The 27,011-nt window shown below is 41.2% G+C and overlaps 1 protein-coding gene across 1 annotated transcript in view; it reads left to right on the forward strand.

The window, feature by feature from the left end:
* FGD5 (FYVE, RhoGEF and PH domain containing 5) overlaps positions 1 to 26,672 on the forward strand; it is a 103,227-nt gene extending 76,555 nt beyond the window's left edge. Inside the window, exons 12-21 of the mRNA XM_074152727.1 lie at positions 1,123 to 1,191; positions 9,066 to 9,149; positions 11,003 to 11,082; positions 15,901 to 16,000; positions 18,059 to 18,196; positions 19,270 to 19,372; positions 21,087 to 21,217; positions 22,826 to 22,954; positions 23,633 to 23,781; positions 24,533 to 26,672. Coding sequence (XP_074008828.1) covers positions 1,123 to 1,191; positions 9,066 to 9,149; positions 11,003 to 11,082; positions 15,901 to 16,000; positions 18,059 to 18,196; positions 19,270 to 19,372; positions 21,087 to 21,217; positions 22,826 to 22,954; positions 23,633 to 23,781; positions 24,533 to 24,569 — 1,020 coding nt within the window. The 3' untranslated portion in view covers positions 24,570 to 26,672. The remainder of the gene's footprint in view (positions 1 to 1,122; positions 1,192 to 9,065; positions 9,150 to 11,002; positions 11,083 to 15,900; positions 16,001 to 18,058; positions 18,197 to 19,269; positions 19,373 to 21,086; positions 21,218 to 22,825; positions 22,955 to 23,632; positions 23,782 to 24,532) is intronic.
* Positions 26,673 to 27,011: the final 339 nt, after the last annotated feature.

A 27,011-nucleotide genomic window follows, 5' to 3' on the forward strand; every position in this document is an offset into this window, starting at 1 on the left:
AAGAACCTTAAATCAGGGGAAGTTATTTGTTTTCAAATTTTTATTCTCACCATTCCCCAGTGGTGCTTTTAATGCAAGATATCATTTTTAAGAAACACATGAACAGAAATGTGGGAAAGTGTATAGCTCTGTCTTGCCATCCACATCAAAAGCAAATTTGTTCTCCTGGCTTTCAAACCTGTCTGGTTTCCTCAGCTCCAACCTGCCTCTACACTTCAAAATATTTCTTTCTTGAGTTCTGCAACTCTCCATTTCCCATTAGTCCACCAATATCTTTAGCAAAACTAATGAAGCAATTTTCAAGGCATGCGTACTTGTAGCATAAGAATCCTCATCAGCCAAATACTGCAGTCAACCTCTAATTTGTCTCTAACATCAGTATTCTCACTTGCCTTTGCCAGGTAATGCTTTAACAAATTCTGCAAAGCCCAGCATACAGAATTTGCAGGACTGGTATCTTCAAATAAAGTGCTCTAGAGCAGAAAACTACACCAGGTTCTGTTCTCCATTCAGAAAGAGCAGATGACAGTTAATCCACTGATGTAGTTCTGTTATTCTAGACCTTTTCAAATGTTACTGCAATCAAATTATGGTATGCTGGTTTATCTGCTTACATACATAGTCCTACACTTACAGACATAGTAACAATACGGATCGACCAAGTATTATGTTTGCAAACACATACAGATTATATATGCAGGCATAGTTAGTTGGACATAGCACGCTGATACCTGAGGTTTCAGCTTTTCTTTTTGGTGTGTCTATTTTAGAGGATTTTTAAAGACAAGAGTTTTTTTCTGAGGCCCATTACATGTTAACTTTGCAGTCTGGGATAGTCACTTCTGAGCACAGTCCACGGCGCAGAAGCAGTGGGCTAAGGGCAAGTGGGTTTCCAGCCCATTTGGTTCTGATACAAATGCAAGCCATGAAGAGCAGGAAGGGTAACCCAGGCAAAGCCAGATCATAAGAAGTAAGGCTAGAAGCAAGTGCGGAGGTATCTATCTCTTCCTGTGCTGATGAAAGCAGTTAGAGTAGCTCTTTCCCCAGGAGGAATACTCTCTTTTCTTAGTAAGATTCAGAATGTGAAGTCTCAAGATTACAATCTACTGTTTTCTCCTACAGATCTTTGTTAAAGAGGGAACGCTGATGAAAGTCTCTGGCAAAAACAGGCACCCTCGGCATTTGTTCTTGGTAAGATTTCTTTCGTATTTTACTGTCTCTCTTGTATCTTCTGCACTTATGCAGCCCTGAACCCTGACAGAAACTTTCAGGCCGCAAGTCGTTAACCATCAGCAGTGATGAGGTGAGTCAGTTTCTGTTGCTGACAGGGCTGTAGCCCTTTTCACACACATCCCATCGGCCCTGGACACAGGAATGTGGGCTGTGGAGCCCTCCCTTTGTGCCATAGCTTCGTACAGCCCTGACTAGGCCATAAATTTGCAAAGGAGTGCAAGTTTCCAAGGTGATCAGGGGGCTGTGAACTCCTGAATACTTTCAGCAATTAAGCTTCACACTTCAAAGTCCAGCCTAAGGCCTCAGGAGATCTGATCAGAAACAACAGAGCACACCCTACTGCTGAAGTTTATGAAAGCTTTCTTTGGACTCACTTGGGAGAGATTCGTATCCTTGAAGCTCAAGGCCTGGGTTTTAGTTCCTGCTGTCCAGATCTATGTAAATTACCTGGTAACTGCATTGCCTTGGTATAGTCCCTCTGAACACACACCTCCAGCTTCCTGTTGATTAGAGCAACAGTTTTCAATGTCAGTTTGCAAAATTCTTCTACGATAGTTAAGAAAAATCAACCTTTCATCAGTTAGCTGGAATACCCTTCACAAGGGTCCACAAGCCTACTGCAAAAATTGCAAGTATTTGCAAGTCAAAAAAGATTAAAAACCACTGTTTTGGAGATAGGCTATTAACACTCATGCCTTCTGTTTTGCATTCCACACTACACTGAGCCGTTGTAGAGTGTCTGAGACTTCAGGCTCCTGAGCTCTGTTCTCAACTTTTCAGGTAGCTTATTGTGTAACCACAGGCGTTTTTATGAATTTATCGGTATGAAGGGGAAGATAATACTTGCCTGTATCCCTCTTACAGCTACCTGAAAGAAGGTTGTAGAGAGGTGGGTGTTGGCCTCTTCTCCCAAGTGAATAGCGACAGGACCAGAGGAAATGATCTGAAGTTGTGGCAGGGGAGGTTTAGATTAGATATTAGGAAGAATTACTTTACTGAGAGAGTGGTCAGGCACTGGAACAGCCTGCCCAGGGAGGTGGTGGTGGAGTCGCCATCCCTGGAGGTATTTAAGAAACGTGTAGACATGGCACTTCAGGGCATGCTCTAGTGCCCGAGATTGTTGGGTTGTGTCTGTTTATGGCTTTTTTTTTGGTGGTTGGACTCAATGATCTCAAAGGTCCCTTCCAACCATGAAGATTCTGTGAAGTAGAAGAGTTCTGAAGTAGGAGTTTGTTACCTGCTTACCTGTTAATGTTTGAAAAATTCTTAAGAGCTCCTTCCCAGAAAAAAGCCATAAAGAACTGAGCATTACTGCTGCTATTAATATTAAAGTACTGTTTGCAGAATTTATTTTAAAATAAATGTCTTATATGTCTGGAATATGTATTTGCTCTGGCCTCTGTAAGTGCTGACAGCTTTTCACCCTGGGACCATTTTGAGGAGAAGAGATGGCTTATTACAGAAGTCATATGATTTGCCATTAATTCTTCTTATTTCTCCCTCTTATTAATATTTCCTATTTGTGCATGAGTGGCTGTACAGGCTTCTTTGCCTCCTCAATCATGTATTACAGTCATAATCAAAGATCGGATGGGACGGGACACAGTGCTGGCAGTGCACTTTTCTGATGGCTTCATTGGTTTCTGTGAAAATTCAGACTTTCATGTACTAAAACTGCAGGATTTCACCCAAATCTTCAAATACGAGATTGCTGCAGTGCTGTTTTACTGAGTCGGCATCAATAGACTGTAGCAACAGCAATAAATGCCAAAATCTTTACTTGGTTGCAGCCAAGGGAAAACGGCCATGCCAGAATCTCCAGGAGCTGGTCTTAAGAAAGTGTTCTAAGCAGAAGTAACTCTGAAGCCTACTGATGAGCACTTCATAACAGATGGTACTTGCTTCCTTACTGATCTCTCTTTTGAAACACGTTTGTTAGTATTACAAAAACATTTTGAAGTTGTAGCTAAAGCTGGGATCAAATTCCAAGAAGTTGTTACCATTTCATCTTCCAATGTGTTCATAACCGCCATCATAATCCACTACCATGGCAAACACTGAAGTGTCACAAACCTAGCTAGTATAATGTAAAAAACATTGAGAGGAAAGTAATTTAAATTTGGGATAAACTGAGATAAATTTCAAGTAGTCCAAAATGTTTGTATCAGCTTGAAGGTTACAAGGGGCTGAAAGTATTACTGGAACAAAGAAAGCCCAGAAATGAGTTTCTGGCACTTTCTAGTTTAGGAACTATTTTTGATTCCTGGGGAGAGTTCAGCTGCTCAAACCCGGATGTTAACTGCAATGAGAGAATTGTCTCTTGGCAGCTGGAGACATTACAGTAGCCAATGTCATGTTGTTAATAGATGCTCTCAGTATTCAGAAACAGCGTTTTTTTCTTCCTTTCAGTCAGAAAGGCAAACCGTGACCAAACGTGCTGTCATGCAAAGTATGTGATGGAGCTAAACTAAACCATAGTAGTCACTTTCAAGAACCAAGAGACTCAGAAAACTGACTTCTTTCCTGTTCTAACACACTAAAGTTGCAACCACTTCGGGATTCCTGTATTATGTCTCCTGTTGGGGTGGGAGTGATGGGATCTTGGAAATAGTTTGAAACTTATTGGCAAATATCTGCCTTTGGGTTCGGTGATTTTTTTACTCAGTCTCCTCTACCCTGAGAGCTCCTCAGGTTGCAGAGCAATGCCATGTATGGTGAAATTGCAGGAAAGTGAGTCACTGTGGAATATGGTAATTCCTCCATTAACTCCTGAATGGTTTTGCATTATCTGCTTGTCACTGTTAATGCTGTGGATTCTCTGTTGTGTCACCACCGCTCATGCCACCACCACTCATGCATTGCTTAATGGACTATTTAGCCTGTGGGTACATTAAGACAACTGCTGCAAAGGAATGGCAACATATTTTCATCTTGGCATATAGTTTCTTTACTGCATCAGTCTTAAGGACGTACCAGCCATCACTGCCAACACCTTTTTGTAACAGTCAAGGCCAGCATGAACATGTCCTTCCCTCTGCCAGTGCATCTGGCCCAATCCACATGCTGCCTGGGGACACTGTGTGGAAATAAAGCCCAACACAAAATCTCAAGATTAGAATAATCTCCTAAACACTGTCTCTTAAACCCCACATTTATTTAAAGCCCTTATCTTCTAAGGACCATATCATAATCCTATGAAGCCACTGGCAAAACTCCATTAGGATAAGAATTTGTCCTAATGTATTAATTAAAAAAACCTTTCAGAACTGGCTTTTTTGTTGATGCTTCACATGCCAGCTGCCACTCAAAAAGATCACCAGAAGCTAACGTATAGATGTAGTTTGGTTTAGCTTTGGATGAAGTAAGTGTATTTACCTTAGCTACCCAAAACAGATTTTTACATGAACAGCATTTTCTGAAGTTCTTAGTAGTGAACTTACTCTGACTGAAGCTAAGTCAAGCCCAGGACCTGGAGAGAATTTCAGTGGAAGAGTGTAATCTGAAGGATAACCCTGAGAATTTAACCCCTACACATCCCAGGAGATGAGCCCACCAAACTAAAGTTGTAGTTAGAATATGCAATAAAAAGTGGGTGCGTGCCACTCCTACTCGGCCTGTGCATTCTGGGTGTGCTTTGGTGGTGTTTGTGCTCTGAACATAGATCCACAAGGAGCGTTGCAGGCCTGCGCGCAGCCCATATGAGCATGAGTGTGCAGGACACAAGTTTAGGGGCCTTTGATGTGCACGTTTCTGCGGTGTATTTGTATGTGTCAGAAGGTTACTTGAGCTGGCTGTTTTGTGCAGGCTGATGGTATTGTTGAATCTGGTGTTTCCTGGCAGGATGTTTGGTGAGTTTTGCTGTGCGCCTGTTTCCTGAGTCCAGTCTCTGTTTACAAGGATGTTGGGGCCTCTTTGCAGCACAGTATGGGCTGCTGACACTGGCAGGCCCCCTAACTGCCCCCCCAACCACAGGACTTTGCAACTTAGACACTGTCTCTTATCTCACTCTTCCAAGAATTGCCCTACAAAGGCTGTTTGTGTTGCAAGTAGGGTGCGGGAAGCTGCTATCAAATGGGAGACTGTTTAATGCTGTAGCTGGCAGGGCTGGAGTATAGGAGTTTTTGGAGTCAGAAGTTGGAAAATGCTGTCCTAGCACACATTCAGGCTGCTCCACTGACACTCGGAGGATGTTTAATAGACTTGAATAGAACATCACAGGGTTCATAATGAACTACCCTTTAAAATATTCAGAAAAACCAAACACATGGTAGGAGCTTTTAAACAGAGAGTACATTACATATGGGTGTCAGCAATTCAGCATGACATAGATAAACTTGTTTGGATCGATAAATTTGGACACTGCAGGTTAGAAAACTTGCAGTGGACCCCAATGTTACTGGGTTCCTGTCACAACAGAGAGGATTATAAAAAGAAGGACAAAAAAAGAAAAGTAGTAACAGAAAAAAGGAAATTAAAGAGCGGACATATCCTTTCTCTGTGTTATCAACTGTTGTTTTGGGGACTACGTGTGTGCACGGAGCAGTGCAGAATAGGAACATGTGCTCCCATATCAATATCTGAGCAGTTTGGGCATCTCAACTATTCAAAAGTTTTCTGGCAAGCAGGAAGTGGGTCTGAAGTCCTAGGACTTCTGGGAACTCCCCTTGGGTTTGTGGCAGTTGATCCCTGATTCCTGAGGGGCTCCAAGATCAGCTCCATGGCCCAGTCCTCATTGCTTCAGGGAACAGTGCGCAGCGTGAAGTAGGAGGATGCATGAAAGCACTGGTACTGATACTGGTTCTGTCCATACCGTTCACACAGCCTCCACTTAGGTCTCCAGTGGCAAAGGAGACAGCAGCAAGTGCAAACCCTTTCATTCTTCATGAATATGTATGCCTTGTTAGGAAGCTTTGAAATATTTGTCATAATTTCATTGTGTCAAGCTGCGGCTGGTGGGACCTCAGAGTCATAGCCCACCACTATATACTGTGGGGAAGAAAAACTGAAGGAGGAAAAAACCATCCAATGGGAAATTATAAAGCAAAGTCATCATTAATGTTTAATAAAATCTTGGGATATTAACCAGAGCTGTGGTGACAATGGTGTGCACTGGGGTATCATCCTGAATCATCAGTAATAAAAGAAAGGGCTGCTTATTAAAGAAATATATAACTTTTAAAATAAATAAAATAAATGGTGTTTGCTGTTCAAGAAACCCAGTAGCACATTATGCCAGAATCCTGAAAATTTCTCTTAGGAGTTCACTTCCTTGGGCTTAGTGCCCATAACTAGTTACCTTTTCTTGTGGTTGGAAACACGCCTTAAGATTAGTGCCGGAAGAAGTCCTGTTTTCTCATATAATCCTTTGAACATTCAGGAGATAGCAGAATCACCGGGCAAATATGAGATTTCACTAGTATTCTCTTATTTTGCAAAGTATTCTCTTGATGTTAGCAATAAAGTCTGCCTGCCTTTTTATCTTTTTCCCACCTCGCTGCTGGAGTCCTAGTTGCTACTAGTGAAAATAAGTGAAAATAGCTTTCATCTGCTCTTCACTTAAAGGTTTACATTTGCTACGTTTTTTCTCCCTTACCCTCCCTCCTACATACTCAGAGTGCTGTAGGTTCAGATGAACGTTCTGGTTATGCATAGCCCTGGTTGAACTGGGAATCATCATGTGGTCAGTACTGTGCAGGTGTCCCTGTGCCGACTGGATTAATGTTAGCACAAAGGGTAATTTATGGAGCAATAAGTAAATCACAGAAAAACTCTGTGACAAGCCATTTGTCACCTTGTTGTAAGGAAATTCCATTGTGTTGTTGCAAAAGGAGTAAATACTCCACTTTAGACTACAGAGAAGAGAACATGAGACTCCTATTCTGACTTGATAGTATGCTTTTATATCCTCAGCTGAGAAGCGTTATATTAAAAGAGCCTTAAACTCTGTGTGAGTTAAGACTTACTGGAAGGACACAGAGAAATACACAGTAGAGTGGCCAGTGCAGGAGAACGTGGGAGTCTTTTTGTTAAAATGTTAGCATGAAATGTTTCAGCATTTTCTACAAAAATTTTGGCTGATCCTACTCAGTAAACTCCATTTTTAAAAGTAGTAAAATTTGAAATAAAAGTTTTGGGGAAAGTCAGTCTTCAGTATCTTTTGCTTCACATTAATGGAATCTGCATTTTAAAGATGGGCAGCTAATGCACGTAAGCCGTATTTGCTGTGAATCAAACAGCTACTTAATGAACTGGTGTCCATGAGTGAACTCATGGCCCTAATAAAGGCAACAACAGTTTTGCTGTTAAATCCAAGGTGATAAGGATTTAATCCCATGAGTATTAATTCTATGTCATTTTTCTTTAACTATTGTTCCTGCTCTGTAAGAAAGCTGGACTATGACCTTTTAAGAAAGACTGCATTTTCCGTTTTGTTTTTTTTCAGGCAAGCAAATTAGTGAAAATTTTACACCAGCAGTTTTAGGTGGTCAGGCAGTACTATCAAAACCCCAACACTTCCAGTCATACAGGGTATATTATTTTATTGCCAAATCACTCTTTATTTTCCTCCCTTTTTCTCTACGTCTCTATCACAGTTTTCCTTTCAAAATATATTATTTTTATATATATATTACCATCCAATTGGCTATATTGAAATGTCTTTGTCACAGCAGAATCCAAGTGAAGCTGGTTTCTGTCTACTTTTTAATTTCTTGGGAATTTCTCCATTTAAGATTCCTTGTCTCTGGTATCACACAGTATTGCCTATGCCTTGCACATCTTTGTTCATGGTATCCCAGTACAGTAATCAAGGGGCTATCTGAGTTTATGCATATTGGTACTGAGAGGCCTGGGAAAGACAACAAGAGAACATGACCTGCTCATTCAAGAAAAGCAGAGAATGCATACACACAAGCGTTACTGTGGCAATGGTATGGCCACCAATACTGCTATTCCTTCTAGTAGCAAGGGAAGGAGAGGCCAGCAAAAACCTACAAGGTCCAGTTCTGCAGTTTCATTTATTTGCTTGTTGGCACAAAGGCTGCAATAATGTCTATGATTGAGTTAGGCAAAGAGAAGATCTGATCCCATTTAGCATGAAGCTGTTTGAAAAACATGCATTGTGCAAGAAGCTCCGAGAACTATGGAAATATTTGGGGTGTTAAGGTACAGATTTCTTTTCCTCATAAAATAAAAAAAGATTTCCCATTTTTGCCCTTCCATGGTCTCTGATGCATGCCACAAACTCAGCAAAGCTGTTATATGTCTAGGCGAGTTTTGCTAGCAGTGAAGTAGTTACTGCTCTCAAATATCCAAACCATTCCTCCTTGAATCATTCCTCCAGACCATGGCACCTCTTCTGACCTCCACTTCCTTTTTGCCCAGAAAATGGAAGTCCCTGAAGCCCAGCCTTACCCCTGGCCTCACTGCAGCTTCATTGTAGGGGATGCTGAGAGAGTCAGAGCTGCAGCATCCTGGGTAGTTAGCTGGTATTGCAGGTAGTACATGCAGACCTGCCTTCCCAACTTGAACATGGCATTGCCCTTAAAACAAGCAGCTGTTACACCCCAGCTGAATAAAACAGAGCTGATTATCTACTTGCTTAGCCATTAGCAATGGTCAAAAATGGGAAGAAATCAAAATCCTGGATACAGACACCCCAGACTTTTGTAGAAATGCAGGCTTTGATGTAAGCTGTGTGGCTTGGGCCTGTCTTTAGTAACAGTCCAAGCAGTTCATCAAGTTACTGCTTGTTCTGTGTATTCCCCCAGGAGTAATGGGCAGGCCTGCAAGCCGTATTGCAAATTATTGATTTTGTCTTTCTCTTCATATAGATGAATGATGTTCTGCTGTACACATATCCCCAGAAGGATGGCAAATACCGACTGAAAAACACCTTGGCTGTGTCAGGCATGAAGGTAATGCCTCATCTGTATTATAGGCTGGAATTAAAGTTGTACAGTGGGCTGTTAGTGCTTTGCTGGTTTATGTGTCATATGCAGCTGAAGGCAAGGGGAAACAGGGGATGGACCTGTTATCAGGGGATTCCCTTGCTTCTTACAAGAGACAGAGGAAAAATAATATAAAGCAAACATATAAAAGATTATCTATAAGGCTGTGACTTAGTACGACAGCCTTATTGAGGCTACATATATAATACAAACCAAAATCAGTTTTACCATCTGATCACGAAATTGGAGACAGAAAAGATATATTATCCCATTTTGTCTAGTCCTGTCTTCATGTCTCCAGACCATACATGGTTGTTCCCTACAACATATTCACTAGGGCTTAGTCTGCCTGGTTTTAAGCTCCTGCCACTCAAAATTTACATAAGCTTTCATTTGCCTGGCTTTCATGTGCCCTTTAACCGTTTTCATCAAAAGCATTAATGGGTTCAAAAAGTGATTAGCCAACTTTATGGGTAAAAGGTGTATTGGGAGTTATTACATGAAATGATACAAACACAGTCTCTTCTTCAATAAATTTCTAAATTGCAGATTACAGAAACTGGACACAACTGTCCTCTTCTTACAATCTTTCCCTAAGCATCCATTGACACCAGTACCTGTGCAACAGGAGATACTGGACTGGAGGGGTCTTTGCTTCTTAAGCCTAGCTATCCATTACATACCTCCTGCCAAGAACCTTCATAACTGTTTTATAGCTAATATGCCAAGTTTTATTTATGTGAAAGAGGGCTTGAAGTGACAAGTCAGGAGTTTGGGGATCTAGAAAATATGCAAGAAGAGAATTAATAATCATTAATTCCAGCAGAATAACACCAGCGGGTTGAGGTGTTATGAAAAGGTGGCAGGCTGATCACACTAGAGATCTGATAGTCTAAAAAGATCTATGGGTTCCCAGCTGGGGTAGGAATTGCCTAAACACACTCTGAAAAGGTGTTGCAGAGCAGGTACTTGTGGCACATTTGAAACACTGAGTCACTGGCATAATAGATGCTTGTTAATAAAAATGTATCAGTACTGTGAAGCTAGGTGGACCTGCTCTGGCAGGGGGGTTGGACTAGATGATCTCCAGAGGTCCCTTCCAACCCCATGTGATTCTGTGATTCTGTAAAGCTATGTTTCTCCTGAGTGGCCATTACTATTAGGAGGCAACTAATGACCAGGCTGGATGGGGCTTTGAACAACCTGACCTAGTGGGAAGTGTCCCTGCCCAGGGCAGGGGTTTGGAACTAGATGAGCTTTAAGGTCCCTTCCATTTCTAACTGTTCTGTGATTCTATGATTCTATGGTAATACAATAAATGTCAGGAAAAAGGTTTTAGCTGAGCTGTAGCTTTTTAGTATTGTTACTGCTCTTAAAAAGCCTTGCTGCAGACAGGCATTTGCTGAACTGCAGTGCTTCACTGTACAATGTCTGCATGTGAGGAAGAAAGTTATTTTCATTCATTCCAAGAATAGCCAAAACTTTTGCCCAAAATGCTCTGACACTTGTCAGTCTAAACATCTCCTAAGCTTGTCATATTAAAACTGAACCCTGATTGATTCTTTATCCTTACCTTTATAATTGGATTAAATGATATTTCTTTCCCTTTAGCACCACCACCACCACCATATTGAAATTACCAACTTCATTACCCCAGCAATACAAAAGACAGAAAACCCTACCTGCCCATCTCTTTGCATCAAAATATCAAACAGATGGCTGGGACGTCACAGATCCATATGCATTGAGACTTGTACAGTGTACTGGTTATAGACAGTTTAACTCATGTCTGCATTTATGTTCATGGCATTTGTTTCTAGGTCAGCCGCCCAGTGACAGAAAAAGCCCAAAACGTCCTGAAGATTGAATATGATGAATATTGCCTGACCCTGTCAGCAAGGTACTGTCCCCAAACAGCCACGGCAGAGGGTGTTACATGCTAGAGCTCTATCTCTAGATCAGTCTAACCAATACCCAAGACTTAAATGGTGTCTCATCCTTTTTTTAACTCAATTGCAGTTTGTGCTATTGTGACAGACAACGGCTGAGTGCTTGATTACACATCAAAGTTATTAATTATAAATGCAAAGCTCATAGACTGTAACTAATTCAACTCATATACTGAGTAACAATTAGAAGTCAGCTCTTGATGACATCTTAAACAGAAAGGAAAGAGAAGAAAGTCTGTTACTAAGAAGCCTGAGTTCTTTCCATCATCTTTCACACTTTTTCCTTGAGACAGTAGGAGTGTGTTGTATCTCCCTTCATACCACTAGGGTTGCAAAACTGCCAGAGAAAATAGCGATTAGGTAATACCTAAGGCAATAGATATAAAAGCATTTAATAGTGCTTAAATGACAAAGCCGAAATTAAACCTTACTGGCAGCCTCATGGGTCTTTCTAATAAAAGGAATTTCAATAATGAGTTTTTGTAGTGCTAGAACTGATTGCAACTGGGAGTCAGGATGTCTGTCCTAGGATCACAAGCTAATGCCAGAAACAGATTCTAAGTCAGTTTCTGATCAGAAGATAGCAGTGTTCTATATTTTTTCATGCTTCTAGCCCAAAATTATCCTGCAAATTTACCAAGAGCTACAGTAGAAAGGTGGCTGCCTTGATTTACAGATACAGTTTACTGCAAAAGACATAGCACACTAGCAGTGGTATTAAAATTAAGTCTTCCAAATAACAAGGTCTTCAGTGCTTTTAAGTACTGACTTTTCCACCATCAGTCTCCAGCTACAGCATGGCTGGAAACAGAGCAGACTTACCGAAATTACACAGTACAATAGAAAGACAGGGAGGGAGGACACTTTCTTATACAGAATCAGAATTTGCAGCTCTCATCCTTCCCAGAGCACTTGCCATCTGTAGGCAGTGCTCAGATAACTGTCAAAACCTTTTTGTCTATTTCCTTTTATCACCAGCAAATGGGAAAATATCTGAGATTTTCTTAGAGCTGCACACTCATCACAGCCCTCAAAATATACACACAGTATTTCCGAATTACCTGCTGCCAGTTACAAAAGCAGGATGTGTACAGTCCTTCTGTATTGTAGAGGGGAAATAACTGTTGCATGTCCCCTTTATTCAGGGCAACTGAAGTTGGCATCCCTAGTAGGAAGCTTGGGATGTTCCGCTTACATTGCTATGTTGTTTCTTTGCCTTTTGTACTCATATCAAGTCTGTGCTTAGTTAGCCTAAACAAAGCATGTAAGGCCACTGCAAGCTGTGTTTCTTTGACAGTAGATAGAACCAGGGTCTGAGACTAAGGTTGCCCTTCTGATAACAGCCAGACGGAGACTGACTCTTATCAGAGCACTGGGACAGAGCCCCTTTCCCTTCCTCATGCTGCTCATTCTGAGACTAATCTGTCATAAGTCACCCAAGAATACTTTTTTCTCTCCCTTTCTGTACTGGCTGGCAGAGCTGATGAGACACCAATGAGACATCATGCTCTCCTAACCCCACCACACAACATCCTTGGCCTGCTACACTCGCCAAAAGGAGCACCAAAGACAGAAAAGTACCAGAAGGCTTCAAGTGTCCCTAAACTTTTAGGGACAAAGCTCGTGGTGCCTGCACACTTGTATGAGACAAGGTGAATGCATAAAGGAAATTAGGCATGAGTGCCAGGGACTAAAGGCAGTAGAATAAGGATGACGAGAGATCAGGAGTCAGTGTGGCTATATGAGCAGATGGCACTGAAAAGTCTTTACATCTCCTGCTGAAAATGTCTCACTCAACCAAAGAGCCATGTTATTGGCTTGCAGTGATCTGGTAACAGATCTGAGCACAGAGCCATTATGGAGAAGGCTCATACTGCTCTTATACCTTTATTTGCATTTCAAAAATGTTCTTCATGGACACAGGGATAACCATGTGGTGCCCATATAAAATACCAGAGCACTGGGAGAACGCAGTCAGTGTTACCTCCCTAAAAGGCTAATTCAGAGTGACAGTGATAGCACTGCAACAAAATCCCATCCCAGTCTAGTTTCTGTGTTCCATGGATGCTCCTGCTGTCCAGGAGACCGCAGTGACAATGTGACCTTCTCTTTCTGTTTGCGTAAGGAAAAATATATGAGGCAACAAGGATAACTGGTAGCTCAGCACAAAAGTTGCAGCCCCAAAATCACGCAAGAACCAAATGTAGCAATGGTGAATTGAGGTATGAGCTTCTCCGAGCCTCAGAGGTTCAGCAAAAATTCCTCTGAGCTTTCATGCAACGAATGAAATAGCTAATTAAGAATAGGCCAGTGCCAATTGACATAATTTATCTTACTCATCAGAAGACAGGCGTTATTCCCACATTTAGACACTAATAACCTGTGATTACTCTCCAAAGATGTTTAATGGAGTGGAGAAGAGGTTAAAGGGGCCAGTTAGCTATCAGGCTTTTAATATCAGATTGTCCCTCTTATCTGTCTTTCCCAAAGTGCCTTTATTTTATATCACTATTTGACCTATGATTTCCTTTGGTTTTTTAAATCATATCTTAATTCTCAAGTTAAAAGAATTTCCAAGAGAAAGGTTGAAGCCAGGACTTCTTTTAGTGCTTTGCAGGCTTTGAACATGATTTGTCTGGAAGACATAGACAGCAAGTTGCCCATGAGGCAGCAATGTGCCCTTGAGCCCAAGAAGGCCAATGGTCTCCTGGGGTGCATTAAGAAGAGCATGGCTAGCAGGTCGAGGGATGTCATCCTCCCCCTCTACTCTGCCCTGGTGAGGCCACTTCTGGAGCACTGTGTCCAGTTTTGGGCTCCCTGGTTCAAGAAGGACAGAGAACTACTGCAGAGAGTCCAGCAGAGGCTACAAAGATGATGAGGGACTGGAGCATCTCTCTGATGAGAAAAGGCTGGGACACCCAGGTCTATTCAGCCTGGAGGAGAAAAGACTGAGAGGGGATCTCATCAATGCTGAGCAATATCTAAAGGGCGGGTGGCAAGAGGACCGGGCCAGAATCTTCTCAGTGGTGCCCAGTGACAGGACAAGGGGCAACAGGTACAAACTGGAACACAGGAAATTCCATCTCAATATGAGGAAAAACTTCGTTACTTTGACAGTGCCAGAGCACTGGAACAGGTTGCCCAGAGAGGTGGTGGAGTCTGCTTCTCTGGAGATACTCAAAACTCACCTGGACAGCATCCTGTGCAACCTGTTCTGGGTAAACCTGCTTTGGCAGGGGGTTGGACTAGATTATCTCCAGAGGTTCCTTCCAACCCCAACCATTCTGTGATTCCTCATATTTCTTAGAAAGTGTAACTTGATGGGACTGACTAGTAGTGTGACTTTTGCCAGGGATGATCTATGACAGCCCCTTAGCTTGCAGAGGTTGGCCTATATGCAGTAGATACACTGGCTCAGAGTTTCTGCTCCGATTTCTGCTCCAGGCTTATCAAATTTTATAGAGGCTGGTGTTTCTCAGACAGGGGCTTGTGCTCATGGTGCACAGGGAGGCTGTCAGAGATCATTAATAAAATCTGGCATTTCCTCTCTTTTTGTGGGTCTTTAGTGTGTTTTTTTTTAAGACCGCCAAAGACAAATTGTTCTCAGATGTCTTGTTCGGTGGCCTTCATGAGGACAGTGTGAGGAAATCACAGCTGAACAGCAGCTGGCAATGATGCCACTGCTAATTTTTGCAACAAAGTCTAGTGGGTAGCTTTAATGTGAGTGGCTGGTACGACCTGGGGAGGGGAGACCCCACTGAGTCACATTCCCTCCCATGACTGATGCTGGGAACAGCTAAAGCTCTGCACAGCTTCAGATGACAGGAAGCACACAGTTAGCAGGAAAACCAGCTAACACAGGCAGGGCAGCTTATGGTTGTAACAGTGCAAATGCATCTGGGAAGTAACAGGCACTGAGAGCCCTGCTGCTTTTCTGGGATAGCTGGACTGGCAGAGAAGTGCAAAGTGCAAAGTGGCTGCCCCATCCCTGGAAGTGTTCAAGACCAGGCTGGATGGAGCTTTGGGCAACCTGGTCTGGTGGGAGGTGTCCCTGCCCAGGGCAGGGGTGTTGGAACTAGATGATCTTTAAGGTCCCTTCCAACTCTAACCATTCTGTGATTCTGTGATTCTGTGCTCACTGTTTTGCCTTGTGCAAAGGAGGCATCTAGGGGCCAATGTGGAGAAGTACTGGCCTCCATGCATAACTGCAACTAGAGGGAATGCAGAACGTCCTTTCCAAATTGCTGCCTTTGCCTCTTGCCAGGAGACTGAACATAGTCTGTGATGGAGCTAGAGGAAAATGAAAGCATTCACATCTCTACTGTGGGTGACAGCCTTCTGCATTTCCCAACATGCAGATCATCTAAGCATCCCACTGTAGAGATAAGCATAAACATGCTTACTCTGAGCAACCCATGCCAACGCTACATGCCCTAGAGTGCCTAAAAGCTAGGGCAGACATGACAAAAAGAGACATTTCATATTGTCATACGTGCTGTAGGATTGAGCAGCTTATAGCAAAGTCAGAGACTACTTCAAAAAATTTTCTGTGCATTCAGTTCCTTCTCAGTCACAGTCCTAACCATAGATCTACACTAAGCATCCTGCTGAATATGTCCGACAGTCAGTTTTGTTCCTGGTTGGAAAATTACCAGTTCAATGATGTAGTGGAGAAAAGCAAACATTCATAAAGTGAAGCTTTTCTCCTCTGATCCAGAAACAGCCTGCTGTGCATGGCATTGACTGCTCTGCTGTATTTCATTCCACAGCTCTTGCTCAGAACGGGATGACTGGTACAGCTGCATCAGCAGACACATCCCAGATGACTACAAAGCTCACAACACTTCCACTTTCCACAGCAGCGTGGAGGTAAAAGGAGGCCAAGTTTTCAATACTAGAAAGGGGAGAGGGGAAGGGAGAGAAAGAGAGGAGAGGAGAAGGGTTATAGTTCCTAGGCGCAGAGCTCCTGTAGGATCTGAGTTCCTAGTGGTAAGTTGTTCTCACTATTTTCATTTAAACCAGTATGCCAAGCTTAAATAATGAAGCTCATGGGACACCTCTAAAATGTCGATCACACTCTATACTCCGTGGTCTTTGCTTAAAAAGGAGTTCTTCTGAAGGAAGAGTATTTTGGATGAACTAAAAATAGCTAAAAACTTCGTAGATTTTAAGAAAACAAAACTACCCATTAGTTACACTAATATCATACACACAATAAAGTCACTGCCAGTGCAAACCCCACCTGCAATATTCTAATTGATGTACATTATTGTTATCTCATTCGTTTCAGTTGTACTACTCCCAGTTAAGAAGGCAAAGACTGCATCAGACAAAAAGTAAAAATGGTATTTTAGGTTATGTAGAACCCCAGTTTTACTAAATAAGACTAAATGGGGATAACAGAGCACTGGTGAGGCCACAGCTGGAGTGCTGTGTCCAGCCTCGTCTCCCCAGGAGAGGAGAGACATGGACATACTGGAGGGGGTCCAACGAAGGGCCATGGAGATGATGAAGGGACTGGAGCACCTCACATCTGAGAAAAGGCTGAGAGAGCTGGGGCTGAGAAGAGAAGGCTCGGGGGGATCTCATCTATGTGTACAAACACCTGAAGGGGGGGTACAAAGAAGATGGAGACAGGCTCCTCTCAGTGGTGCCCAGTGACAGGACCAGAGGCAATGGGCACAAACTGGAACACAAGAGGTTCCCTCAAACACCAGGAAACACTTTTTCCAGTCTGGGGGTGACTGAACTGGCACAGGGTGCCCAGGGAGGTTGTGGAGTCTCCATCCTTGGAGATATTCAAAAGTTGCCTGGACACGGTCCTGGGCAGCTGGTTCTAGGTGGCCATCCCTGAGTAGGGGGTTGGACCAGATGACTTCCAGAGGTTCCTTCCAACCTCAACCAGCCTGTGATTCTGTGATTTAATTTTTGAAGACTTCAGATAATAAAAAATTAATTAAAAAACAAAACAGGAATTTCCTTCTGGCCTGATATTAATCTACTTCCAAATATTTAACAAGAAAAAAATTAGAAATTAATTAGTATAGCAACCTAAACCAAATCCTTTTTCAACAAATTAAAAAATAACTTCTTTCGCAGCTCTGCTTCTTACGTAAACCTTAATGTGTGGACACACAAACAGTCCTTTAAAGGCACAAGAGCTTGTGCTACGTGAACCAAACACTAAGCTGCTGTGAAGTGACAGTGGAGTGACTTTGGTGCTGGACCTGAAGTAACATGGCCTCTCAGCACGGCTTATTAAATTGGGTTCAGTTCCAAATTGACCATGGCTCCCTGGGCTTTAAGCAAAAGCACCTGTACAGTGCTGCAATGTGGTGTGTTTCCAGAAATAGGCACAGTGAATAAATTTTCTAAAGCTGCTTGCATATATTCAGATCAGCCATGGAAAGCATGGATCAGATTTGGATTGTATGTGGGTAAATTAATCTTTGATTTTACTGGTTTCTGTACTGTCTCTTCCCGATCATAGAACTGTCCCAAGGTGTAATGACATAAAAAGCTCAGGCCCTTTTTGATCAAAAACTATCATTGATAGATAATATTGAAGATATTATTTCAAAAGCTGTTAATAAAAAGATGGCTTTAACTCATGTCCTTACCTGCAATTTGCATATGCAATGATTCAGATCCTTGTCTGATACGGAAGAGTGTCAATGCCTGACCAATAGCAGATCTACATGGATTTTTACCAGTTGTGACTCTGGCTTTAGCAGCACCATGTACTGATTGGCCACAGCGCTGAAGCAGCTGTATCTCACAATATGCATTTGGAAGCAGAAAATCTGGGGATCTTAGCAGGTGAAAGTAGACTGAAACAAGAGGAGAATTGTACATGATGGAGCAGGGCTGACTGAGTGTACTTTGGAAGTGTGGATGCTTCTTCATTTGTTCTTGTTTGATTTTAAGCTAAGGGAAAGGCTTGGAATACCCTTGGGTGAGAGGCCTCCTACTTTGGTACCTGTGTCCCATGTCATGATGTGCATGAACTGTGGCTGTGACTTCACCCTCACTTTGAGGCGACATCATTGCCATGCCTGTGGGAAGGTAAGAGCTGTACAAGCTTTTCAGGGAGGCTTTATTCACACCTCTAGGATACTTCCTGCCTCTGCCTCTCCAACATCAAGACCAGAATTTGACTTCTCACAGAACCTGTTAGTGCTTTGCTAAATTAAGTAATTAGGTTTCTAATTACTCTAGTAGGAACAACAGTAACCTTCCCTTGAGGGTCAAATTAATTCCCAAAGGCTAGTAGTTGAATGCTTACAGGATAATTGCTGCTGAATCCAGCCTTTATATCTGATATACAGCTAGCTCTAGAGACAATGAAGCAATACACTAAAAATATAGGCTCTGTTCTGGATGAGAGCAGTAGCACATCTAGTCCATGTCATGTCCCTAATAACAGCTGGTAAAATTATCTTCCAAGAAAAGTGAAGAAACTCAGCAGTAGAGTATGGTTTGGTGAGTGACCAAAGGGAAAGTTTCCTCTGTGCTCCACTGAAGAGTTGCTGCCTTTTGCCCTAAAGCCAAGGGGATCTATAAGCTTTCTTGTTTTTGTCCCTTTATCACTGACTCTAGAGATTTGATTATACACATAGACCTGCAGTCCCGTTTCACCCCATGGCTGTCTTTTAGCCTCAGTGATATTTTTTTTTGTATCAAACTACCAGTAATTTTTGCTAGTATGAAAAAGCATTTACCCAATCTTTTTTCTAATTCCACAGAGAAAATCAGCCTGTACCTACACAGGGATAGTGGGAACACGCAAGCTTGCTTAAGAAAGCAATGTTACTAACAAAGCTATGAAAACAGAAGTAATATTAAAGTGGTCTTTCTGTGATTCACAAGTAGGGAAGGTGTAAGTTCCTGGGGAGATGGGCACAGCAACAGTGTGTAAACAAATCCAGTGATCAATTCTGCTTGGCTTACAACAGTGTAAACGTACGGCAATCACATTTCAGCCAGTAGACTTACCCTGACTGCCACAGTTTTTAGGAGAGTGTCGTATCTCATCCACTATCCGTCTTCCTCTCCCAACCAGCTCAGAAGATTTGTTTCGTATGTGCAAATATATAAATTTAAATTATATTTATGTGCATCTCTCCTTGCTGGAATAGATTGTGTGTCGGAATTGTTCAAGAAACAAGTACCCTATGAAGTACCTCAAAGATCAAGCAGCCAAAGTCTGTGATAGCTGCTATGTGGAACTTAAGAAAAGAGGTAAGGTTCCTTCATTGTTGGCAAAACTGACAAATCCATTTCCTGCCTATATAATGGGAAGGCTTTAGGATCTGCCTGCCATGTTGTGTTTTGTTAAAGAAGATTTCTCATTTCAAGCATGAGCCATGTGTATTGAGGTCCCAGGAGTCCAGGCTGTATGGCAGCTAAACCTGTTTCAGTAAGCCAGGTTCTCTGAGGGCTCCCTCGGCCTGTTGATAAACCAGAATAACAATAAAAACTATGTCCTGTGAGGAGCAGCTGAGGACACTGCGTCTGTCTAGTTTGGAGAACAGGAGGCTGAGGGTTGACCTTATTGCGCTCTGCAGCTTCCTAAGGAGGGACATGGAGAGGGAGGTGCTGAGCTCTTCTCCCTGGGATCCAAGGACAGGTCACATAGGAATGGTTCAAAGCTTCATCAGAGAGGTTCAGACTTGACATTAGGAAACGTTTCTTTAGCCAGAGGGTGGTCAAACCCTGGAACAGGCTTTCTAGAGAGGTGGTCAATGTCCCATGCCCAAGTGTTTAAGAGGCATTTGGACAATGCCCTTAGTAACACCCTTTAACTTTTGGGCAGCCCTGAATTGGTCAGGCAGTTGGAATAGATGATCATTGTAGGTCCTTTCCAACTGAACCATTCTATTCTGTGATGTAATTATAGGTGATAGCTCTTCCCTGTCATTTCTAATGAATTATCCATTAAAGCAAAACAATGGCTTTACAGTTCTTCACTGTTCTCATCCATGTTGTATTTTTTAAAACAAGAAATGCTGAGGTAAAGTGCAGAGTCACTAAGAGCTTTTCTACATGGGGAGTTAATCTGGTTAGAGATGAAAGCATGAAGTCTGTATTATTGTCCCACTATATAAGTCTCTTTTCTGATTTAAATACATATCCAAATCAAAGATAAGGGGGAGCAGGGGTTACATCTATATGAACAGAGAATGAACAGGAAATCATGTTCTTGCACAACTATTCAAGTAGACAGTCTCTAAAAGTAGGCATGTTATACTGTCAAGGATAAAAAGGCTGGGACAGATGAAGTTTAGTTTTTCCATCCTGATTAATGAAATTCAGCCTAGTCAAGCAAATACATGAACGGACGCTGTCACGAGAGGCAAAAAAGTATCCCCAAGCCACTGTTTGTCCAAGAAGCGGTAAGTCAGATTTGTGCTATAACAATGCTGTGCTTTACTAAGAGCTTCCAGATAACGTGTGTTTCCAGAAGTGAGATCATAAAGATATGAACTGAGACAACTGAGGTTAATGGAGATGATTGACAGACACAGAATAATTCTCTCCCATGCAGAACTCAAAGAGAATGGTTCATACAGAAAGAATGCCCCCGTTAGTGAATCTATCCTGCAAAGGTGTTACAGAACAGAGAGCAGATAGATGGAAAAGCCATTTGCTTAAATGCTGATTTTAAATTAGAAGAAAACAAGCTGTGTTTTTTGCTTTGTCAGCTTTCTTGCAGGCTTCTTTCAAGCAGCTGTAGGTTATTACCATTAACTTCTGGTGCTATGAAATCCACCTAGCTAATCAGATTTAAAGGGGTTATTTGAAAGAAAAGCTAAAATAAAAACTGTCTATGGGGGAGGCATTTCATTTTCCTTAGTCATTTGCACTAATGTATTGTGTGTCTCTTAATCCCAGACTGATATGTATGGATTCATCCATTTCCCCCTCCCCTTTCTGAATTTTTTCAATCTTGCAGAGCGGCCACTAAGCGTGAGCTTCCCTCCAACTTCATCCAGGTGTTCAAGCAGTGCCTTCTCCTCTGTCTTCCACAATATTCATTATTCATCTTTTAAGAAACAGAAGAAGATCCCTTCAGCTCTTACAGAGGTAGGACCAAGCTGCCTGAGAAAGGCAAGGAACTGTAGAGAACTGTGTGCTCATACTTCAGCCGCAATGTTTATAATTTATTTTATGTGCAGTGGGCTCAGCCTATGCCCTGGTCTACTTTCATCATCCAATTATTTTTTTCTGTTTTTCACAATATTGTTTAAAATACAAAATACTCTGGGCTTTGGAGATACCACAGAAGCTTCTTGAGCCCACTGAAAAACTCAATTAGAGCAGCGTACTTTAATTTGCTCATTAGCCTGTGAAGTCTTTAGAAAACTAAGACAACTGCAAGGTACTAGATAGTACAAGGCAGATCCCAGATGACAAGTATCAACAGAGCATGATACACCGTTGACCAGTTACCTTTTTTGACAAGACCCTTACTTCTGAAATGTTACTTTGATTTCAAGACAGATAAAATACCACTCACTTAGGGAATAGACTCTAGATCTTGGTAATCAGTTCAGGAGCATACATGTTTAATCAGGCACCTTCCCTCCAGCACAAACCAAAGTATTTCAAATCAAACAGTTCAAATCTTGATCCCACCAATGTAAACAAATAAAATTCTCACCAATTTCAATGGGGCCAGGATTTCTCCAGCTTTATTAGTTTTCTTTCCAGGAACAAAGTGCCAATCATGTTGATGTAATCCAGGTAGCTAAGCTGCCCACTGAACTCAAGCACAGTAAGGTACTCCCATTTCACTGAAATCAGCAGGTATTTATGGTTGTATTAAAGAGAATAGGGTGCAAAGTTGCAGCCGTTCGGGAAAAAGCATTGCCTTGCTATCCACAAGGAGGCAGCACATCTTCATTAATACGAACTGTCTCACAATAGCATTGCTCCGTAACTTTTTCTAACTTGCTTTACCCAGGTCCTGGAACACTTCTGTTCTGCTGCAAAACACTGCTATATAACTGCTCTGTCCTCTCTTGTGTCAGTGCTATGAAAGCTGTGTTTGAATCTCTGCCCTTTGTTTCTAAATCTAATACTATTGCAGTTTACTACTGCAACTAATAATGTACACTGCATTGCATGTGTGTGTGCGTACAGTTCAATGTACTCAAAATCTGGATCTTTAAGAATATTAAGCACTTAGATCTCAAAATATTTCTGTGAGAGGGGCAATTCCTCTTAGAAACATTAATTCACAAATGAAACCACGAAATAGCCGAGTGATTAACATAAATTGATATAAAACGATTGCAAAGCCCTAAATATACCCACATCTTAGAACTGTTCAGCCACAAGACAGTAACTCCCTTTGGAAGCATGTACTTTTAATATACCAAAAAAAAGAGACCAGGGAAAAGAGACAAGTTCGGCTTCTCAGAACACAGCTGTAAACTTGCTGACCTCAATAACTACTCAACTGCTTACCTTCCATCAGAGTTAATGAGAACTAAGTTTAACCAGAAATCTTCAAACAGTTAAAAAGAACCATAATACCATGCTTATATTTTTTCTGTCTTGATATTTTTAATAGTCTACTTACACTTTCATGGACATAGACCTAGTGGTCTGGTGTGATGCGAACATGCATAGTCAGGAGGGGAAAAGCATTTGCTGCTACAAATCCTGATTTCTCTTACTCTGCTCCAGGTGGCAGCCTCAGGAGAGGGAGCTACCATCAGTGGTTACCTCAGCAGATGTAAGAGGGGCAAAAGACACTGGAAGAAACGCTGGTTTGTTATCAAAGGCAAAGTCCTCTACACCTACACAGCAAATGAGGTACTGTGCAATCTGACTCGAAATAGTTTCCTATCCGAGTTCCCGTTTTTATTCCTTACAGGCAGCACAAGTAACCGTGAAAGGTATAAATGGCAGTTCTTACAACAACCTGCCTTCTGAGAACTGGTCCTAACAGACTAGTCCCCAGGGAGGTGTCCTTAGCTTAGGGGCCCAGCCACATCCCTAGCTGTTTGAGACAGTGCAGATTTCTAAAAAAGTCGCTAGTGCTATGAAAGGAAAGTACAGGGTACCAAGAAGACTACTACTTGCACTCAGTAAATAAAAATGGCTGAAAGGAATGTAACTGGGAATGGGTCTCGGGCTTTTAGAACTGCTTTGTACGGTCCCATACTCTAAGTAACCTCTAGTTCGCCTCCTGGTCCAAAGGTAGCCACTAAAGTAATGGCTGATTTGACCTTCATGGTCATGTGGATGATCTTAAAGAACTGGACTTTCAGAGGTGGTGTTCAAATTCAGGACTAAGACTAGATAAACATGTGCAGTACACAGGCACTGATACTGTTCAGGTAAGAGCCACCGGTCCAGCAGAAGAGTCACATTACTGCTTTTGCAGCCCTGTCGGAGAGGGGTTATATCATTATTTGGTTTTCAGAAAGAGCCCTCAAAGCATTACAAACCTTCTCTCTAAATTTTGGTTCACTTCTTGTTTGCTTTCAGGACAAAGTTGCCACGGAAAGCTTGCCTTTGTTGGGTTTCACCATTGCCCCAGAAAAGGAGGAGGGAAGTACGGATACAGTTTTCCATCTCTACCACAAGCAGACTCTCTTTTACAGCTTCCGAGCAGAGGATAACAATTCAGCACAGAGGTACCGGGGTAGAATTCCACAGAAGCCAGTGCACAGGTCCAAAAGCTTATGTAGGGCTTTTCCCTCTCCTTCACTTCAGAATGCCTAATTAATGGAGGAAACAAACAACTTTCAGAGTGTTGATTAAGCCCAATAGCATGTGATTGGCCTGGGTGACTTTGAAAATCTACCTGGTGCTTTTCAGTTCCTTCAGGAAGGAGAATTTGCCCCCTTGTATAGGGAAAGAGGAGGCTGAGTCTCAAGAGTCGTGCCTGAAGTTTGTCAAATGTGACTACTGTACAGAAACTTCTCTCACTTATGTGTTCTATTTATCCATCTCTGTTTCCTCATCAACAAATAATTGTTTAGATTTCCCATTCTAGTGCTACTGCTTCCACATAATAAAAAAGTCATGAAATTAGTAACAAAAATGCCAGCACCTCAAGACACATAGGGAGGGCAATGAGTGTTTACGTGAGATTTTGTTGCTTTTAAACACACTTCAGTGGTTTCATCTTTTCTATTGTAAGACAGCACTTACACTATCTTTGAGACTTTACAGTAAATTACTGGTACAGGTTTTACTAGAACACGACTCCTAGGACCTACTTCCCTTTAACCACAAAACTATAGTTCCCCATTACAGCTGGGATCGGGAAATACAGTCCTCTTCAGGCTTTATGTTCTTAAAATACTTATTTTTCTTAAAAGACGTATGTTCTTAAAATGCATAATTTTATATGTACCACTTTTTCTTTCCTGCCCTTTTTAGGTGGATTGAAGCCATGGAAGAAGCATCCATATTATAGCAGCTACCACTCAATGGACTTGGAAAAAATTCTCAGATTTCTACACATTCCCAGCAACCCTCTTCTGTCTTACAAAACTAAACAGTGTATTTCAGGCAAACTGGCTACATATGCTAGATATGAACTGTTTCCAAATTGTTCTTTTTGCTTCCTTCTTACATCTGCATTTTTGCAAATGGAAACTTTAAAATAGAGAATATTTATGGTGATCTTTATGTCTGTCCAAGTTCAACCCATACTTTAAGCTTCTCCTCTGATGCTACAGTAAACTAAGTCTAACATCAAAGCAAGAAGATACATGGAAATACTGACTACAGTAAGTAACAGGCTCAGTTTTACTTACTCTAGAGCACTGTCATATTTCAATGGGTTGGTTTTGATGTCTACCATGAAATGAGAAACAATGTAGTAAGTAACAAATGCTCATTTAAAGCACTTTATTATTTTTATTGAACTACAGCTTCATTTTTTCATGTTTCTAAGGAGTTCTGTGGCCTGATTTATTACTCATCCATTAACAAGTGCCAGCATAAATTATGCCCCATGTATGGTAAATTGCTTCAACAGAAGATGAACAAACAACACATTCAATTTACCTGGTCTACCAACACTTCACTGGCTATGATCCAGAATAATTACTTACTGTCAATTTATAATTTTACAGTGATCACTGTATAATTTATTTTAAAGGGTTTAAATCCATACCACTGCAGTCTTGTAAAATGCACTCCAGTAGCTCTACAAATCCAGACATTGAATATTTTCTCCCTAAATACTGCATCAGACTCAAACCCAAAGGTTATTTTTAATTTATTGTAAGTCTACAGACAGTTTTTATTTAACACTAGCCTACCTAGTAGTGTTAAGATTTTTCTCATCTATTTAAATAGTCTATCTTTATTTTCAAAGCTCCTATTGTTTCTGCTGTTCTTGTTATGAAAAATGTCATCAAAAGTTTAATCAATATAAGCAGCACACCATTTGAAATATGCTGGTGGGCTGAAATGCACTTGTCTGAACCTGCTCTGCTGGAGTGCTTTGGAACTCCTGTAGCTCAATGTATCTCACACCAGACTGCTGTTCTGCACTACGTCTCCAGGGCTGGATTCTCAGCAGCCAAAGTGTCTGTGTAACTTCAAAGATGCTGTGCTGCTTTACACCAGCTGAGGATATAGATCTCTGGAGTTTGGGGTTTGGGTTTTTTGTTGTTTTGGGGGCTTGGGGGGGTGTGTGTGTTTTTTCCATTTTTAGTGTTTTGTTGGTTTTTTTATGAAGAAGGTTGAGAAGTGGTGTTCTAATCATTGCAATAAAATGGTTTCATGTCCTATATTTGTCATATTTGACTGAGGAATAGAATGGCATTTATGATTAAAATATATCTTTGCATAAAAATACCATGTTCAAGAATTTACTTACATTAAAATATATTGGGGGGGAGATTTTTATTACTTTAATTTTTCCCTTTCTTCAAGAAACTTAATGGATATCTGAATTTTTGACCCTAACAAACTTCAGAATTGTCCATATTTTTAAATGTCTATGATAATGTATCCAAAGTATACAGGTAGTTCATCGCCTGGAAAAAAAAAGCTTAAAAAAAACAAATACACACATATCACTAAATAAAAATACAATTATTTGGGGTTTTTTTTTTGATACATCTGAGTCTGATAGTTTCAAAAAGCATAGGTGTATCATATGCAAACAGAAAGTAAGTATGAAAGAAGTAAAACTTTTGTATTCTTCAGTTAATGGATGAACACGAATGTTAACTCTTTGTTTCATGTTAGAATAATAGCCTTGCTACCAATACACTGTAAATGTTTATCCCCCCTTAAAAACATTTTGCACTGACAAAAAAATAAGAGAATCTTGAATACAAAGTAAAATCTCTAACCATGGTCCCAAATAAAACAAAACTGCACTACAGAACAACAGTATTATGAAGATTTAGGTGCTGACATTTAGTGACTGTTGTATGAAGTTTTCAGTTATAAGCAGGAAATGAATACATGAAAATATTTTGTTGTAAAAAATAAGATACAGTGCTATTAAACATTGTTTTAAGTAACGTGGAAAAATAAAAGAGCAAAACATAACTGCAGTTCTACAGGCTTTTCCTTTACATTGTTTTTACCTTCTTTAATTCCAGCTTTGCAGTCCAGTTACTGTTAACAGACACTTACCTATTAACCAATTCTAAGGAAGAGCATCAAATCAGAAGATGGTAGTGGAAGCCTTCTGGCAGAAACAGGATTTAGACCTAATTGCTATGATGAAGTGTTTCAGTCCACACTGCATTTACCTCCAGCCCACCAACCAGTCAACTCTACTTCAGATATAAACAGTCTCAATACAGGACAAAGAAAGAGAAAAAAAATGAAAACGTCCTCATAATTTCAGTCCAACTGTTAATCTAATTTGAGCAAAGCTAAGCACAGA

This window comes from Numenius arquata, chromosome 8, assembly GCF_964106895.1.
Source record: "Numenius arquata chromosome 8, bNumArq3.hap1.1, whole genome shotgun sequence".
Lineage (NCBI taxonomy): Eukaryota > Metazoa > Chordata > Aves > Charadriiformes > Scolopacidae > Numenius > Numenius arquata.